This window comes from Amblyomma americanum, chromosome 11 (assembly GCF_052857255.1).
Source record: "Amblyomma americanum isolate KBUSLIRL-KWMA chromosome 11, ASM5285725v1, whole genome shotgun sequence".
Lineage (NCBI taxonomy): Eukaryota > Metazoa > Arthropoda > Arachnida > Ixodida > Ixodidae > Amblyomma > Amblyomma americanum.
Window position 1 is genome coordinate 19239174 of NC_135507.1, and position 19740 is coordinate 19258913.

The 19740-nt window shown below is 48.0% G+C and overlaps 2 protein-coding genes across 2 annotated transcripts in view; one reads left to right on the plus strand and one right to left on the minus strand.

Annotated features, from left to right (window-relative positions):
- LOC144111058 (uncharacterized) overlaps window positions 1–19740 on the plus strand; it is a 98492-nt gene that overhangs the window by 12450 nt on the left and 66302 nt on the right. The gene's annotated exons all lie outside the window — the stretch shown is intronic.
- On the minus strand, window positions 2764–18234 carry LOC144109923 (putative defense protein). Its single transcript, XM_077642693.1, has 5 exons — window positions 17959–18234; window positions 6216–6439; window positions 3404–3537; window positions 2941–3032; window positions 2764–2869 (listed from the first exon to the last, which is right to left on the minus strand). The coding sequence occupies exons 2-5, from the start codon at window positions 6409–6411 to the stop codon at window positions 2791–2793; spliced, it is 501 nt and encodes a 166-aa protein (XP_077498819.1). The 5' UTR covers window positions 6412–6439; window positions 17959–18234; the 3' UTR covers window positions 2764–2790.

The following is a 19740-nucleotide window of genomic DNA, read 5'->3' on the forward strand; positions in this document are numbered from 1 at the left end:
CAAATATTTATGGACAGGCAACGATCGAGCCGGTCTAAACTCGATTCGTGCTCTCCAGTCTTGAAGTTCGTTAAACGAGGCGTCATGGTGCTCTCAGGAAATCCCTATCGGGTGCTGCTTCTATAGCAGCACATGCCGAGAGAAGCCACTTATACTGCAAGTTACGCAACGCGTGTTCTGCATATTGCGTTGAAATGTACGCTTATCTCAGGACATAGGCTTAAGCGCTGACCAGTGTCGTGCCTTAAAGCCATCAGCAGAACCTGTAGCTGATATCTTGTTCATAGATATTATGCATACGTGCTTTACAGAGCGAGTCATTTCGATGCTATTTTTGCCAGTGTCTAGGACAAAAGAGTAATCGCTCATGATCTTTTGAGCTTTTTAACGGTCGCAGTGAGTCTCCAAACTAACAGTGCTAATAGTGAAGGTAAAGGCAATTTACCTTTTACCTTAGCGCTGATTTGAAGAAGCTTTCTATTCCTCCTTGGTGAAGCAGTGGATGCTCCTGCAGCTTTAATCGTTTTACAAGGCTTTAGGCATTGTTTAACTGAAAGATATCGAGTTGTGATACACATCTCGCTCAACGAAAGGTCCCATCTCTGAGCACTTGTACAATTAGCGTTTAACAGTCGCTTGTGTAATTCGTTCACCCGATCGAGAGGACAACAGCAATATTTCTTATATCCTTTACATTACTCTACTCATACAGATGTCGCACACTAAGAACACTTACCTTTCTATAGGCCTCCTAGAATTTAATACATCCTGCAGGAACTAAAACAGCACTAAACTTTTCTATCCTTCGAGGCCCTGCAATGTGTAATTACACTCTATGCTTCAAGTCAAAAGCACTGCGATTTCAAGATGGTGAACTGATCACTTCGCACGTTTCCCTGAGTATTATTGAGCCACGGGCCAAGCCCATATTGTTAACAAGAAGATCCTACGTAGATTAGCTGACGGTGAGCTTTATAAAGCACTCATTTTCGTCTACTGTTACCGTTTTTTAAATATCTATTCTGTTGAGGCTACGAGTAATTTATTAAAGCTCGCAGCTGTGGCGCCGTGGCTACGGCACACAGCTGCTGAACATAAATTTCGCGGCTGAACTTCCAGCTGCGACACCGTGCTGGGAAAAGGTCACATAACAAAGCACTCGTGTCCTCGCACGTCGTTGGTGTGTTAAGAGTCCTGCTGGGCAAAATAATTCTGAAGCCCCTGACCCAATTTGTTTAGAGCTTCTACAACAGACGTTCTGTTAGGATGTATGAATCTGGTTGTTTTTCGACAAAGCATTACGACCCAGACAAGTGCATGGTGCAATGGGGAAACCTCTGGATTGTCTGTGCTATGATAACAGACATAGTATCAGTGGCGGAATACATTGGCGAGGAGAGTGCTACAAGACACCAGACGCGATTCGCCCTATCAAGATAACAGAGTGCTGAGAAATGAAATAATTAGTGTAATTTCTAGAGTCCCACTTAAGCCAGCCACTGCAGCGGGTCTGCGATGCCGTATTCTTCAAGGTCGGTGGCCAGAGCTACCCGGAACGCATATTCAGATGAGGGTGCGTGAAAAATTACGGTCGGAATCCCACAGTTTCTTTTAACGCGTGACTGGTGTGATTATCGTTGTGATCATAGAAAGGGCCGGTGCTTCAGTCATCTGTGTCATCTTTTACCCCGATATCAAGCAGTCAAGGAAGGTCTTCCGCCTGTTTTCCACCTGCGATACCGAGGAAATATCCGGGTCGATAGTATTCTAGAGGTTCAGGGCCCTCGATGATGAAAGGAGAAGCCGAGGAAAGCAATGAGACGGGCCTCTGTACATGTGGCTGATATTGAAACATTCTGGGCGTGAGCTGGATGAGTCGGATGCACAGGCAGGCTATTTTCTGCTTTTAAAGGACAACAGATCGAACTACACGACAGTGCTACTGAGCCGTCTTTTATTATTAATGTGATAACATTAGAGAGGCCATGTCGGGAAGAGTGGTCCTCGACTGAGGCTGCCGAAGAGAGAAGTTAACGGAGTTAAACCGAGCAGACGTGCGAAAGCACGCGTTTAGCCTGGTTGGCTAAACCACTGGTTGGAACTGGTTGGAAGTTGATGAAGACGACGATGTGCGATGTACATGTACAGCGCGGGAGTGTGTTGCAGTTTTTAACTGCGTTCAGGTGAATAGCCACCCGATTCTTGGCCGATCCCCCAGTGTGGGTATGTGCCATCTTTTGATAGGCTAACAACCACAGTTTAGCACGAGGCGTGATCGTCTGCGGCGATAGCATAGTGCTCTCGTGCAGTGGCCTGCGAAGCTGATCTGTTCACACCGCTACGTGTTCGAAACCCAGTCGCGGCAAGTTCGTTATAAACCAGTTCGTTATAACGAAGTTTGACTGTAGTTACTCTTCTGCTATGACCACACATCTGACATACTCTACCCTCTCGCCCAAGAACTCAGGCGTTTGTTTCGGCCAAGTGAAGGCTCGATCCTAGCTCCAGCGCATCGCGTCGCAGTCTGCAAATTACTTTCAGGTAGTCGCCACGCTGCCTCCTGACGTCGCCGTTGCATAGTCAATTTTCTCTTGACTGCGCTGTTTTAAAACCCACATGTCCTGCTAAAGACAGAGCTTCTGCAGCCCTTGGATGCTTTCAAACAATTCAGAAATGACTTTGAGGTCTGGTAACATTGTCATCGCTCCATGCTTACAAAGAAGAAATCCAGAGGGATCAGGTACGGGGACAGTGCACGTCGAGATCTTTGATGAGCTGGTCCACGATACTTTATTGTTGCTTTACCACGAAAACGGCGTCGGAGGTGATTCCCTTCCAGAAGACGTAGGCAGACTGGAGAACAGTTCCGCTGCAAGGGTTCAGAAAATAAATCCAAGTCAAGCTTCCGCCCCAAAACAGGAGCGCAATGCAGAAGCTCACCTGAAGTACACCTGTCCCGTGTAGCCCGCCGGAGCTGTCCAGGACACCACGACCTGCGTCTTGTCGTCTCTGCTGTTATGAGTTATGGCGTTCTGCAAGAACGAAAGACGTTCGTTGCGTTCAAACTAAGCCTCTTAACTTGGCTCTGTTTCGACGTCTTCCGATAAGTATGCTAACGATTGCCACCAAGTCACCATACACAATTTTCCTAGTGAAATGTATTCTTGGCCACGTGTCCCCAATAACGTTTGTCTGTGACAAAGCCAACGTGAAGGACTTCAGAACTGAATAGGCACGAGTGCAGTCAGCTTGAGAGTCCACCTGAAAACACGTTCCAACATAACCCTCCTTCTTCAGCCCTAGTTGTTTTGATGGGGCTGATTTTTGACAAACACTCGGTTGAAGCGATGCGATAGCCCGTGCAGTTTCCCAAAAGACGGAGACTGTTGGAGTGGGTACTCACCGCGGTTGCACCGGTGCAGTCGAGTGTCTTAGTCTGTACGTCAGGCGTGAAGGTTCCCTTCAACAGCTCGCTAGTGTGGACGTCGCGAGCTGTGAGGATGAGTCCCTTGAATGGACTGCTTCCGTACACAGTCACTGGAATAAAGACAGTTCTTGTGAGCGCGACTCTTAACCGGCGATCAATGTGGGAACTCTGTCAACGAAAAACGCAAGCTCGATATTTTGTACTCAATTGCGCTTCATTTAAGGTTGGCTACCATGAAACTTGAATCATCTAGTTAGGTCAGTACTGAATACCCCGATACATCTTTTATGTCTGCTGTGCTGCTTTCATGATATGGTGCATGCTTCTACAAGGAAAAAAAAAATCTCGGTGAAAGCCGAAAGGTCTCCATCGACAATTCACACTCTCCTTAACCTCGCCAAGGCTCATTCATGCTCCCAGAATTCCTCTGCTGACGCTTAACACCCACTGTCGTGGCCCTACGCTGCCTAACTTAGCATGAGGGCTGTCCGCCTATTGGAAAAGGTGTGCTTTGTTCAAGCTTCTAAGTCTTGGCAGTCTGTAGCTAGTGAACGATTTATTTAGCGCTCTGTTCATTTTCTTGTGCAGAAAATCCGGCGTAGTCGGCGTCGTCGGCACTGTGAGCGATAAATAGGGTGACCTAGGCGCCCCCCCCCTCCCCCCGGAGAAGCAGCAGAGGTAGGCTACCTAGTTCACGTGACCCTGTGGCGTCATCACAACCTGCCCACCGTATTGTGAGCAAAGTAACCACCCTGACAGGAGGCAGTTAAATTAATCATTGACCGCGAGAGGCTGCTCGGGAAGAGTAACCTGGGTCGCACAAGAACCACTGGTGGCAGCACCTGCAATGGCAGGGCAGTGGTGCATCCCTTAACGGTGCACCATTGCGTAAGGAGTGGTATAAGGACTCCCAAGGACATATGAATGTAAACCTGAGCATGACTAATTCCCCATATACGGGTATTAACTCATTACCGCTTTCTCGTCACACCCTAAAGGCAGAGCTGAAGTGTCCCCTACAATTTTTTGTTAGGGCTTAAAGCGCTTGCGATTGGAGGCACGTGGCCTGATTGCGTTTTGAGCTATCAAGCATATGCTTGAGCAAATTCACATGCCCACATGTGAGTATGAGTGTGTTAAATTTATGGCACATAATGAAAACGACTACCCCATATGAATGCTGAAATTTTTGTGCTTCCTGTGCAGAAGTGAAGGCATAACTCATTCCGCCTGCTAGTTCCGGTCAGCCGATGAGAATAAAGGAGACGCCTGTGTTTGTCCGCTGTAAATATGTGAAGGTACCACACAAATGTTTCTGCATCAACTCTATTCTCATTCGCAGCGCGACCCGATGAACGTGCAACACCGCAAGTGCTGTGTCAGTACTCCGCCTCAGACCTTGGTAGCGAATCAGTAGAAGCTTCTATCACTCTGAACAGAAATGCGTAAAGAGGAAGTAAGCTGTCTTCTAGACCACTTACTTTACGGTGCAGGGTATGCTGGCCAAGACCTGGGGTAGATATCCGTCACTAAAAACACTGAATACTTACGGTTGGCAAGGAAACAAACTCCCGCTTCAAAAGATGCAAGGCTCTAGAAGCTACGAAAGTTTTAATCGATTTTTCAACTTCCTCTGTTTGCTAACCTCAAGATGCTTTGCAGTGGGAATATGCCTGCGTTTCCAAGAATAATCATTCCGTGTATTTAGTAATCGAAATGTACTCCGTAACTGGGCAACGCATCCTGCCCCTAAGAGGAAGTGCACCAAAGGGCAGTTAACTCCCTCATTATTCCCATACAGGCTTATTTATATTTAAAGTGTACGAGTCTGACACCCTGGCGCAGGCCAAAACAAGTCCTCTTGCCGAAATGTTGGCAAGCAACCTGAGGCTTTCCCCTCCCTTGTTCATTTTGTGATTATCAAGAACCACAAACCACAACCTCTCTCTACTATGGACCCTGGAATAGTAGTCTAGTATGCGTAGTGGCGCAGCCAGAGGCAATTTATTGTAGCGATAGCTACATTACGGTAGCATTTCGAGCTTTCAGCGTGGCGGTGGCACGTTACCGTGGCGGCGCCGCCACGTGGTCACGTGGCCAGCCACTTGGTGCGGATCAGTTGCTGCTGCTGCCGGCGGCGCGCCGGAGAAACCGAGCTGCAACAGCTGTGCGCATGCGCTGTGTCAAGTGGGACGAAGATGAAGACGTAACGCCCAGAGAAACGGAGCGGCGGAGGTCTGTTTGTACTGCTGTTCTAAATATCCTGATAGAATCTCACCGACTGCCTTGCTAAGTGTTCCAAACTTTTCTTTTCTATCAATTGTTACATTTTGACTTAATCATTATTATTTAATCCCTCTCTTTATAATTATTCTTATAATTTTAAAATCAAAACTCTCATCCTTTTTCTGCTAATGAGGAAGAAGTCATCGGTGTTGCGCTCCCACGTGCTTTTCCTTTTTATTAACTGCGTTCAAGTGAATATGCACCCAATTCTTAGCCGATACCCCAGTGTGAATATGTGCCATCTTTTGATAGGCAAACAACAACAACAACAACAACGGAGCGGCGAAAGACTGACTTTGCAGTTCAACTGAGCAAGTTCCACTCGGCCAGCTTTAGCTATCGCGTGCCTCCAGGTTTAACCAGAGCTAAACCACCGCCAATATTGTTACGAAACATCTTGTCATATTTATTTCCTTGATTTGTGTGCCTTTTTTGTTTCCTTATGTAGCTTCAACATAGCACCATACCCTCGCATAGTCCTTCTCTCCCAGTGCGTGCTTACCGGTGACGCGGCCGCCCTGGGCGATGTTGACGGGCGTCGCCTGGATGACGTACGGAGACTGGGACGCCTGGGGCTCGGCGTTCCCGTGCTTGGGCAGCTCCGTGTTACACACCCCCGCAGGAGCCCCCGACGGGTAGGCGCGGAGGACCACGGGCAGCAGTGCAGCCACGAGACAGAAGAGGGCCACGGACCTCATCTTTAGGGATCCCGACGAGGCTTGTCAGCTTCAAGAAACGGGACTAACGTCAGCACAGCTCTGCTTGTGCCACGGTGCTCCTCGGCCAAAGTTGCCCTCGTGCCATGGAAATTTATAATCATCGTAAATAGACGTTAAGGCCGTTTTCAACGCGCGCCTTCTACGCCCTATTGGTCAGTCGTAAACTCTTGTCAAACATTGCACAATGACGAAGAAGGAAGTTACACGACTGTCTGTTCGCTGGGCTAATTGTGGTTATGCGCTGCGCGCTGCTCTCCAGATGTGCTTCGCGGGACCCAATGCCTTTGTGACATTTATGTATACTCCTTCCTTTGAAATTATCTATACGGAGAACTGAACACGAAGGAAAGTTTTTGATCAGGCAGCCATCCGTAGGGCAACATGCAAATCTTCATGCTTACATCTGGCGGGTACCTTACTAAGAACCTTGAGCGCGACCATGATTAATTGCCTTCTGAGACTTCGTATGCGTTCCTAATACTTAATACGTGCCAAGAACATTTCCTAAGAATTCTAGCTCCAACGTCCTCCGCAAGGAATTGAGCGAGGACGCCCACTCTACTCGTCTGCTTGACTCGTTAGTAATTCTAGTTCATTATCCCTTCAACCAGTTCTACGAGCTTAATTATTCTTGCCTAAAGCGCCTTCATTAATAGGCGCATATGAATTCGAAAGCACTGGGAACAAACCGAGGCGCTTCGCCCCTAACCTTTGACAACCTTCGAATTCAGCTGCCCGGCAACGAAACGCACCGCAAGCGGCACGTAGGAGACTCCCATTTTGCTTACGTTAGAGAAGACAGCACAGCAAGAGCCGCTGTCTTGAGTGATATCGCTACAATGACGGATAACGCGAGCGTGAACGACCCCAAAGCAGTACGACGTTGTACCGTCGGCAACATCGGGGTCATGGCGATCGGCCACGGAGGCGAGGAAGCTGTCGGCGTCCGTACGCTCCGTCTGTGAGGTCCGTGACCCCCCTCTTCCGTCGTCAGTACCTCCTGGAGAGATATGCAGCCGCGGCGCGGCGCATACTGCATCATCGACGAAGGAACACGTTGCATGCCTTCCGGCATACAGTGTGTCGTCTAAGAGCGAGCGTATGGTTAGGAATGCATCGGGGTCGATCTCGCCGGTCGGTGGTCCGTCTAATGCACCGGTTCGAAATGCTGCAATCTCTGACCTCCTCCCTCACTTCCAACACCAAATCTCCTCTCCCGCTCGTGCCGACTCCCCAGGGGTTCCAGAACGTCAGGGACACGTATTCTTGCTGCGAAAAGAAAAAAGCTATTCAACTCTTCCCCCTCCACTCTCGACAATCGGCGAATGGTGAGGGTTGTTTGTCTTTGACCCGGAAAAGGGTTTATTATATTTTTTTTCGCAAACGGCGCGATTTCGTAAGTTAAACAGGCGCGGTGACTACAGTTGGACCCCGTTATAACAAAGTTAAAGGGGCCCGGCAAATGCTTCGTTATAGCCGTAACTTCGCTATAGCCCGTGTTGACCGACCTCCCAAGAGGAATCGTCATTCCTTTGTTCTATCCATTATTTCTTTATAAACCGTTCCCTTAAAACGAGGTTCGACTGTAGTTGTGAGGTTTTGGTTAGAACCAAGGTTGACTTATAGCATGCAAGCTTCGTGAGCGTGTGGCCGTTTTTTCAGTTCGATGTGTGGCTGCCTTAACCGAGGCATTATACTATACAATTTGGTACAGACAATAACGGCGTTATAGACGCAGCGGCCTCGTGTTATCTCTAAGAGACGCGAAATAAGACAAAGAAGCTTGGCGCATTGAAAGAATAGCACGTCGGTACAGTACGTGTCATAGATAGAGGAAACATGACAGATGGTTAAACGTGCTCTTAGCAAGATAAAAAAAAGGTTTCGCGGCGCGACAAAAATGTGTCAAGTGCTCGTGACGAGGCCACGAACCTGCTTCGCGTTGAAGCCTACTTTTCTCCGAATTAAGAACCAGTTTAACCATTTCCCGTGTTCCCCTCCAAGTATGACACATACTGTACCGACAGAGTATGCTAATGGATACTGACGAAGAGATGTATTCGGTGGCGTCGCAGTGTGGAAAGCGTCTCAGGAGCGAGTCAGTACAAGCAAATGCGGATATGGAGGCAAGTGTATCTCATAAATAATGTCACTCCAAATACTGCACCCTTGTGCTGATACTTTGCATTCATATACCTGAGCAGGCACTCCGGGCTAAAAACATTGCGTTGAACTGATTTACCTGAGACTAGCAGCTATCTTGGATGCGCAAGCCAGAATTTGAAGTTGAGTGAAGCCGAGCAGCCCACTTTGGTTTTTGTAATTATCATCGGGCATCGAGAGTAACCAGGAAGAAATTTACATTAAAGGGACATTGCGGGCAAACTTAAATTTGGCCTGTGCGAGTTCACTGCCGCATTCCAATGAGAAATCGGCTATTTGCAATTAAAGCGGAGCTTTTATAAGCTATAAAAGGCAAAAAAATTGGATGTAGGGAATGTCCCCACATGCCATTTTCTTAAGCTAAAACTGTTACGTCAATGATTGTCTTAATATTTTTTTTGGGTGGCCGAGATTTCACACCTGCTCATATTGCCATGAATTTTCAAAAGTGGATCTCGGAGTCTTTTCTAGCATGGACATGATTAGTCTGAACCGAGTTGGAGGGAAAAATCGTTCCATTTTTATAGGAAACAAGGGGTATAATTAAACCTACATTACCAAAGTACACGCAAGTCCCAAAGCCCGAAGGCTCTCTATTAAACGTGACGAAAAATACATTTTACTGAGAATCAGAATTGGACGGAGTCCCCAATGTCCTTTCCAAGTTTGCCAATCACTCTCCTAGTGCCAAAATCGGACCTGGTTTTGTGGTTTACTTTTTATGTGGTTCTCACGTTCCAAAGTGACTCCGGCTATGAGGTACGCCGTAGTGGAAGGCGCCGGATAATTTCGACCACCTGGGGTTCTTTAACGTGCATTGATATCGCACAGTACACGGGCGTCTAGAATTTCGCCTCCATCGAAATGCGACTGTCCTAGCCAGGATCGGACCGGCGTATTGCGAGTCAGCAGGCGAGCATTGTAACCACTAGGCCACCCTGGGCCCGAATTGGCATTCTTCCTAAAATATATTATCATAAATCATTAGGCTTATGTCCTCTAGTGGGCACCGCACAATAAATAAATAAATAAATAAATAAATAAATAAATAAATAAATAAATAAATCTCTATCTTCTGTGTTGATTGGACTAGTACTGCGTAGGTAGGAAAAAAATGGGCTATTCACATCATCAAGGTGAGCTTTGAAGTCTTTGAAGAAGAAAAAGAAGAATATCAGACGAAATAAAGAATAAGAAGGGATAAAGGAGGGAATAAAACCTGTACATATTTATTATTGTGCAAATAGTTTTTGTGTATATTACCTTTCCTCCTACCTTCTCCCGCATATCCTTTCTTCCTGTCCCCTCGCCTCTTTCATTTCATGTCTCCATTATGCTTGCTATCCTTTATTTCCGCTGCCCCGGTTTAGGTGCTTCAGTATCGATGGCAGATGACGGGGATAGCAAAAATCTCTTCCTTACTTTTTATTATTACTAATGCGACAGCGTTAAGAAGCTCGCGTCGCAGAAAAGCCGGTGTCGTCGGCGGCGTTGGCCGTGAGCGAAAAATGGCGCATCTCGGTGGAGGACACCTGAACCGCGCCGTAAGGGAAGGGATTTTTCTTCCCTTACGGCGCGGTACTGGTGTCCAGCAAGAATTGTGAGACAGACGTCATTTCCTTTCGTTAAAACCAATTTTCATTTCATTTTCCTTCTTTTACGGCCCGGTTGGGGTGTCCACCGAGATATGTGAGAGAGGCGTCCTTTCCTTAAATTGTCCAACAGGCCACGCGTCGCGCCGAACGGGCGATGGCGTTCCGTGCACCCCTTGGCAACGCTGCAACACGCTGTCGCGTCGCACTCTTAAAGACGAAGTTTTAATAAAACACTTACTACTAACGTGCACTGCCTAGAGAGAGTTGTTGCCAGGAAGAAAGACAAGTGCACAGGCCTGCCCACTGGCTCAAGCCGAGCCACAATCGCTACCACGTGCAGATAGTAGAAGAGTTGAAAGATGGGATAGAAGGACAGGATAGTAAAGACGCGCTTAAGACAAGGCCGATCCCGGAGGCAGTGCAATACCGGGCCAACCGGTGTCGGGAGTGGAGCATCCTTCAAACTCTCCGCCACATTTCGAAAAATAAGTCCAATTGGACCCGTAGCAGATACTCTACGGGGTCCGGACAATCGCTTGCACTGGCTCTATCACTGACATCGCACAGCACACGGGCGGCGCATTTTGCGTTTCTCCATCGAAACGCGGCCGCCACGGTCGGGTTCGAACCCGGGTGCTCCGGCTTAGCAGACGGGCGCCTTAATCTTCTTTTGTGCTAATAAAAATTGGATGTAAAATATAATGCTATTGCATTAAAGAAACGTGTCCATTATCTCAGATGAATGTGCTTTAAGCTCTTGCCTTGCCACGACTACCGTTTTCATAATATCTGGATGGAACTAATTCTAATGACGAATCACCTCTTCGATTGTCAGCGTCCCACGGCACCTCATGTGATGCCATGGTGTAGCCCAATTGAGCAGGGCGGGGGGGGGGGGGGTTTGAACGAGGAAGGGTCAAATGTGATGTGGAGTGTTACGATCAATGGGCGGAGCAACGGAAGCATTCGCATGAAAAAATGATTCCACCCTTGACATGTTTTACCATAGAAATGAACTGCTGTAGTTTCTGTGGCATTCCAGTAGAAATGTGCCATTCGATTATGCACCAGGTACGCAAAACTTTGGCAGAAATCCTAGAATTCGTTTATTTCAAGAAGTTGCCCTTGAGGGGCACAACACAAGGAAACAACCTCCAGTTCCTTTGTTGTATAGTGTTGGTCCCGCCCAAAGCAAAACTGATAATGAATGTACCAGCTAGACTAAACAGGAACGTCAGATTCATTCTTATATTTCTGTCGTGGAATCAGTTCTGTTCCTTTAGTTATTTTACAGCGCAACTGTTTATACCCCGTTTGCCAGTTGAGCACCGGCCATGGTGGTCGTGTAGCTGATCACGTGACCACCCCCTACACGTGTTAAAGAAAGGGGTTTTTGAAAAGGGGCAATGTCACGATACTCGACAACTCATAACGTGACAGTGAAAAAAATCACAAGGCGATTATTGTCGTCGGTGATCGCTATCGTAAACGCGTCGACTAGATCCAGTTGTCTAAGCAGCCGAAGCATAAGCTCCAACGTCACTCTCGCAACTGCCGGAAGTCGCGTGATGCACCGTTCGTCATATAAAAGGTTGTGGCGTGTGCTTGACTTCGTAGCATACTGATACCTGATATCTGATTTAATATCTGCTGCGGGTCACTGAACCCAAGATATTAAACTTACTTTTGGAATATGGCGGAGTACTTGGCTTGAAGCACTCTGGCACGGGTCGGCCCGGTATTGCACTGACTCCGGCATCGGCCCGGGGCATATTAGCGCGCGCCTTTGCTTTCTATCTTTGCTCTCCTATCCTTTAACTCTCCTACTTTCAGCACGCGGCAGCGAGCGTGGCTCGGCTTGAGCCAGTAGGCAGGCCCGTGCACTTTCTTTTTCTTCCTTCCTATCAGCAACAACAGCAACAGCTTGACTTAGTGTGCTTACCTTGACAGAGCTTCCGCTCGTCTTATAAGGTTCAGCCGGGTTGAACCACAGGTCCTTTTTTTACAATCATACGCTGATAATAAACTGTTTCATCAGTTTTAGCGCATGATAAGAAATATGAAGTGAAGCAACCTATTTACAAACACAGCAGTAAGGAGTGTAGCCGCCAACTGGGCCATGAATCAGGCGCGCAGCCAGCTTAAGCACGCTCCCAGGGCTGTCGCAGCGTTTACATAACCACGCTTCGCCAAAAAGAACAGCAGTTCTTGCGCCAGCACGTGTGCACTCTACTACCGGTACGACGTAGCGACGGGGCCCGGCGACCAGACCCCCTTTCCCAGATATCTCGCTCCCTCAGAGCAACTTCGCTTTCGCCTGAGCGGAAACTAAATTAACAAACAGAATGCAGCGATCGAGGTCGCTCGCTCGGCACCCAACCTCGATGCTACTACTGAGCGCTGGCTTGGAGAGAGATGGGTGCTTGCCGCTGCTGTGCCTTTGGCTCACAGCCTGAGACGCGGTGTCAGCGGGTTCGTTCGCACCGAAGACGAGGTTCCGCATTAGATTACGCCGCGTCTTGTCGCTTCTAGGTTCTCTTTCGAATTCGTTCATTTCTGTGAGACGAGTCGCGTTCTGGTCTTAAGATTCAGTAGCCGTAAATTCAGTGAACACGAAATTCAATCTCTGCAATTGCGGCGGACCCGCCGCGGTGGCTCAGTGGTTAGGGCGCTCGGCTACTGATCCGGAGTTCCCGGGTTCGAACCCGACCACGGCGGCTGCGTTTTTATGCAGGAAAAACACCAAGGCGCCCGCGTGCTGTGCGATGTCAGTGCAGGTTAAAGGTCCCCAGGTGGTCGAAATTATTCCGGAGCCCTCCACTACGGCACCTATTCTTCCTTTCTTCTTTCACTCCCTCTTTTATCCCTTCCCTTACGGCGCGGTTCAGGTATCCAACGATATATGAGACAGATACTGCGCCATTTACTCCCCCCCCCCAAAAAAAAAAAAGAAACAACAATTGCGGCGGAAGGTTCATAGATGCTAGTTTTTGTTTCAGCGAAGGCATAGATAATCCATCGATTACTTAGCATCATGACTAACAGAGCATCGCTGCTAGGCGTCATTTTATTCATATAGTCCCAGAATACAGGTGTCGATACTTTATTTTGTTTCGCGAGCATCAACAAAACAGCGCCAACTTCCTGCGACATAAGCTCTACGAAATATTGACACTATCAGCTTCAGGTTTCAGGTTAATGCTTCTTAAACAGATTAGAATCATTCAAAATTCAAAACTTTTAATATGTTTTAATATAAATTTTATACAAACTGAGTGTTATATCTCGACTCGTGCGTATTGTCTTTTGCTCCTTGTTTGTTGCGGTTTAAGTACTTTGTTACACTTGTTGAGTGAAATTATCTGATGTCTGCCTTTATTGAGTCCAATCTGCAGAATGTAGCACAGTGAAAAAAAAAAGCAATAGATCAATGCAACAAGGTTGCGTTCGGGGAAGGAGGGCGGTGGGGCTGCTTCATGAAAGGGAAACACCACAGTCACGTCACAACACCTGTGCAGCAATTCAGTCGGGTCGGGGCATACTTGACTGTAGAGAATAGAATTAAAAACATTGCTTGCCTGGTCTGCTTGCTGCGTGGGTCTAAGTAGTGTGAAAGGAGGCGCTTTATTCGTCTACTGTCTACAACTACGGCTTAAGTAATTAGTGAGAAGCGTACTTCTTTTTCTTTTTTTAAATCTGATTTTCTTACAAATATACAATGCTGTTGAGATTTTCATGAGTCCTATGCAAAAGTAGGGCCCTTACGTATTCTTCATGAGTGCACACGCATAGTACTGTGCACTGCACAGTAAGCGCCAATGCAAGGCAGAGAACGCTGTCTGCACATTCATACAGTTGAATGCGTACCTCGTGTGCTAATTCTCATATTTGCTCAGAAATTTACGGTTCCAGCAAAAAAAAAAAAATATTGTCTCGACTTATCAATGCGGACATTGAAGTTTAGGTCCATACGCATCCCTTGTTTCGATATCTCGATTAAGTTAGAATCGTCATTCCGGCTATTTATGCCAAGTTTGTTTGAAGGCAACGTTTGTGCGATATTATACTCAAGGGAACTGTTGTAATAGAGGCATCGGCTTTAATTCCCCTGGTGTTTACATAGTTTGATAGCGGTTCACATAAGGCTTTGAACCAAATGTCTGTGGCAACATATTGGCATTTGATTTTGGATTTCAGCATCCTAAAGCAACTCTGTGGTAATAAAGTACTGCGCTTTAATTTTGGCAAAAGACGGCGTTTTGCCATGCTTTTTTCCTGGCTTTCTTGTTTTCTGGGGGTTTAACATCCGAAACCGACTCAGGCTATGAGGGACGCCGTTGTGAAGGGCTCCGGGAATTTTGACTACCTGGGTTCTCTAACGTGCACTGACATCGTACAGTACACGGATCTCTAGAATTTCGCCTCCATCGAAATTCGACTGCCGCAGCCGAGATCGAGCCCACATCTTTCGGGTCAGCAGCCGAACGCCTTAACCACTGAGCAGCCGCGGCGGCTTTGTTTTATTTTACCACGTATCGAATTCTCAGCGTCGTATAGCAAATACTCATATCTGATCCATCTCAATGCGCCTTCTGCGTGCAGGACCGAACCCACGGCTTCGTTCTTCGCAGCCGAACGCCACACACACACAATGGGTCACCTCTGCGGGCCCGATTAACCGTTAACGGTGTCTCAGTTTATATCCGGTACGTGCCTCTACAATGTTGAAAGAAGATGCCTTTGCCTAGTTTAAGCAGCGACGCAAACTTATGGCAATAACTCGCTGCTTATGCTGGCGTGCCCATGCCAACGGAGTTATTCGCAGTTTTGCAGCTGACGCTTTCCAGCTTTTAAAATTTGCCAGCTCCGCCTCGAAGCAAATCAAAGAACAATCTGCTGAATACAGCCGACAACAAACAAATATGCACTTAAAGTTAGCTCTTTTTATAAGCAATAAGGTTCTTTTATCTTATCTTGACTCATAAGAAGGAAATACTCAGCAGGGAGCCTCATGGGACAATTTCGAAGCCCAGCTATAAAAAGGAGAAATAAAAGGGAGGAAGCTACATTGGCCATGACAGTGCCTGGACCCTCCCGTGGGGCCGATTTTGGCATGCTAGGAAAAAAGAAAGGAAACGGCTACCAGGGAACTTTGCTTGCGAAAGCTGGCTGATTAACGTAATTAACGGTCCCTTCTTATTTTCTGTTCTTCCTCCATGTCGGAGGGAAAGAAGTCTCTCACGTCGCTGGCGATCTCATTCTTTAGAGGCGTACCGCTATCGAATGCGTGGCATTGATTTGCCCGCCAATGTTTGCTGAGCATCAAGGACAAATACTCTGGTGGTCTTTTTTTTCTGTATGTGACAGAATCAGCAAGAAAAAAAAAAGATTTCTTACCCACAGGAATCTGTGTCGCCGAGTTCAGCATAAAGGCTAGTAGCAGCATTTTGCGCCAAATCAGATGCCGTGGCGCTTACGCAAGCCTGTCGAATCGCCCTCGAAACGGAGCGTAAAAACCCCTTTAGGGCATGGCGCCACGCAGGTGTACGGAGGTACAGAGCCAGGTCGTACTCAGCGCAGTTAATCACCGCATTCGCGGGAGCCATTAACCTCTTGGCAGGAGGGCGCGGCTGTTGACGTTATGGGTGTAGTCCGCTGCTTCTGCACGCGCGAACGTTGTGTGTTTGTGCATTCTATGTAAAGATAAAACAGGTTGCTGAAATAAAGGGCAAGTGCACATGAGGAATTGTGTCGGCGAAAAGTGAGGTTTCCGGGACTACGAATCCTCAGGAAGCAGGCAAGCGCTGCCATTGCCTCCTGGCCTACGTTGGGTTCCGTTAGAGAAAATGCAGCGCCGTAGCTACTACGATCCAGGTTGTACTTACCCGTCTGACAGGCGCACACCCCTGAATACTAGTTTCGTGGGAGGCTTCGCTGTCGCCACCAGTACTAAGATGCAGTCATGCATTAATAATGCGGCGTTGCTAAAACTGGCTGGCATGCGCGGTCTAACCTCCTGAAGACCTCACCCCTTTAAGACAAATACCAATTGTTTTTTTCAGTTTTGACATAACTGATGTTTGAACTGCAGTTGAACTTCGTTATAACGAAGTTGAAGGGGCCCGAAAAATACTTCGTAATAGCCGTAGCTTCGATATAGCCCGTGTTGACCGAGCTTTCAAGGGGAAATCGTCATTCCTTCGTGGCTTCGCTGGCTCAGTGGTTATGGCGCTTGGCTGCTGGTCTGAAGGACGCGGGTTCGATCCCGGCCTCGGCGGTCGAATTTCGGTGGATCCAAATTCTAGAGGCCCGTGTACTGTGCGATGCCAGAGCACGTTTAAAAACCCTATGTGGTCAAAACTTCCGGAACCCTTCACTACGGCGTCCCTCATTGCCTTTGTCGCATTGAGACGTTAAGCCCCGTAAACCATAAACACTATCCATTATTTCGTTACAAACCGTTTCGTTATAACGATGTTCGACTCTATTTTGAGCTACATGTGTTATCTCGTACACCTGCAGTGGAGTATCCGTTTGCTGCAGACTCTAACAGCCGAGCCGTTAAGAGAGAAACTCGCTCATAACAAGTTATGGAAAATGACCGGAAAACAACGCCCGCAGCAGTTCACGACATCACTCGTTTTGTCGTTCAGCTGGGAAATTTACGACATACATGAACAAAAAAGAACATGTAGTAGGGAACTGTGTTTTCTTCTTTTTTTAGAGTGTGCACTGTGAGCTCCAGCAGGCTTGTGAGCTATAGTGACATCGTTTGGCGAATAAAAAAATCCCCGCTAACCTTTTCCGTCCTCCAAGGCCGCAGCTTCCCGCAGCTGTTCCGATACGGACAGCTGTCCGCCACTCGCGCGGTCGGATTGACTCAATGCAGTGGTAATAATTGCACCCAGTACTTTCCGTCATCGCATATGCTAATGAAAAGTTTGTTGTTGTCCCACAGGTGCGCCTGTGAAAACACTTCCTGCATTCGCCCGCAGCTGCCACGTTGTATATTTAGGAAGGGGAGAGAATCAACTTGTCGTTGAGGTGAGCGGGTATGAAACATGCTATCTGTTGCAAACATAAGTAGAGGAAACAAATTCTATCAGGTTATTGGATTTTTTGGAACGAACAAGTGGTAACTACTACTGCCCCGTGGTGCACCGACTCTCAGGGCTATGTGGGCGGCCTGTGTCAAATGTATAGTCAAGGGTCCAAGCCATGGCTCCTTGGCCATGGCATGGACGCCCTTGACCACAGCATGGCCAAGGAGGGGCCATGCTGTGTTTACTGTTTCGGACTGTGGCTCCTTGGCCTTGGCATGACAGCCCTTGACCACAGCATGGCCAAGGAGGAGCCATGCTGTGTTTCCTGTTTCGGACTGCCAGTATTCCAAATGTCTGGAATGGGAGAGAAATTCTCTTTCTTAACCTTCATAAAATGAGGACAGTTATGGATGCTACAAGAGCACCAGTACATGGGTTAAAACCGAAACTTTATTGGCCTCCTTACCTTTGACTAAAACTATACCATGTGACCGCAATTTCCACAGTCGCCGCACTCGCTGACCTACTTATACCTCATGGCTCAGGCCTACCTGGGGCTGTAAAATACTATCATGATATCAGGCAAAAGCGGTCTTTTTTGTATAGGGCATACTGCTGTTCAATCGGCAGCACCCCTGCAGGCCTTCCAGTAGGGCAGAGATTAAATCTGATCGCATCAAAATGTACATGCAGACCGACAATTAGTTATATCGAAAATGCATTACCTGGAGGCGATAGACCACAGGTTTGGGCGAACACAAGTGTCGCGGCTTTGACGTTTCTCGGCGCGCTCGCAGAACCGGCGAAGGCGCTTGCTGTAAAGAGTGAGCAGAGGCCCGAGATGAGGACAGAGCTGTCTCGAAACAGGGCCCCCGACGACGCACTAGGCCGAGCTGCTTCACCCGCGGACTTCCGTGGCCCGACTGCCGCCGACCTGGCAACCAGCTGTATGCTCACTCTGACTACCTGTGACGAAACACAGCCGCCTGGCCTTTTACTCTCTGCGGAAGGGCGCTGGATGGGTGAGGGGGAATGTTGGCACTGAATATAAGGGCCGTGTCGAGTTTGTATTTTGTTTATCGTTTCCGAAGTACAAGAGGTAGGGGGAAGTGAACACAAGGCTTTGGCAATGAAGCAAGATGCGAAGGAAAGTAATAACGTGAGAGCGGGCCCGCTGCAGTGCCCGACCTCATCGACCACCCTCTTACACCATCGAAGCCCTTCCGTATCCCCTTCCTCCTTGGCTGTGCTGACAAAAAAAAAAGTCGAACAAACGTACGACGTTTTTCCTTTGGGCATGTAGGCGAGCGAAATAAAGTCGCCGAGGCTAATTGTGTTTTGATCATTTAGTGCGCGCGCGAGGAGGAAATGAACGCAGTGCGATGGAGCGGGACCTGCACTAGGCCTCCTCCTCTGCCTTGTCCTCCATATTGGTTTCCTTCCCCAGCCACCGGCCGGACCGGTGGACGAGTGAGTGAGCGCGGTCGCGTGTCTGCGGTCGGCCTGCGTGGCGATGCACAGATGTGGGACAGTGACCGCCTCCTCGCCCGAGTCAACGGAGCCGCCACGGTTCTTTGACGTGCCGCGCAGGCCCCGTTTGCCGTGAACGAACGACGCGGGCCTCAGCGCCTTCTTTGCTTCGGCGAAGGGCCATGGAAGGGAAACGTTAAGTGAGTATGAAGCGGGTTTTTCCAAGTGGGAATGAATGGGCAAACAAATATAGAAAGAAGAATGGAAGGATTGAAGGAGGAAGAAAAAGGAAAGGAAAAGAAAGAGATAGAAGGAAGGAAAGGGAAGAAAGAAGGAGACAAACACGAACAATGGAGAAGGACCGGAGTTCACCGATGACCGTGACGCTTGCCTGAGTGTTGTGAAAGAGGAAGAACACACGAAGCACGTTCCTTACGTAACTTTTCTGTGGGCCTGGCGACAAAGTGCGCTCATTGGTGATATAAGCGTAGTGAAAGGGTTCTTTTTATTAACATTTCTGCACGAAATAACCTAACCTTGAAACATAGTAACGGAGATTCAAGTAAACGGGAGGTCGTGAGTCCTATGCGCGACCATGGCACGTCATATCCCGTCACAAAGGTCATGTGTGGACTTGTTTCTAAAACGGGGTGGGTAGATAAAGCCTGAGTCGGCACTGGCAGTGCTGAGCACAGAACGTAGAATAGCCTAGGCTTTCGCACGTGGTACAATCGGGCCGCCTATCAAGCTAACTTCGAAGCTGAGATGAAGGGCAGCATCGCTCGTGGTAGTCGGTATGAACATACGCTCTAAACTGAAAGGATTAAAAAGGGAGTAAACTCTCTTCTAGCGCAAACCCTTTTATAAAATGAGCGCACTAGACGGCAGCTTACTACCATTTTACACCCACATAGGCGTATTCGTGTTTGCACACAGTGACATGAGTACAACACTCTTTGGTCATAGCGGCAGCTGCGCCTGTCGTGCCCAGTATAGAATACCTTGACTTCTCATCATTTGTCGCTCTCAGTTAAATT

Coding starts and splice junctions, on each gene's coding strand:
- LOC144109923 (XM_077642693.1), bottom strand. CDS start 6,411: ATGAGGTCCGTGGCCCTCTTCTGTCTCGTGGCTGCACTGCTGCCCGTG. Junction 3,033..3,403: donor ACTGCACCGGTGCAACCGCG/GTGAGTACCCAC, acceptor TCGTTCTTGCAG/AACGCCATAACTCATAACAG. Junction 2,870..2,940: donor ACGGGACAGGTGTACTTCAG/GTGAGCTTCTGC, acceptor GAACCCTTGCAG/CGGAACTGTTCTCCAGTCTG.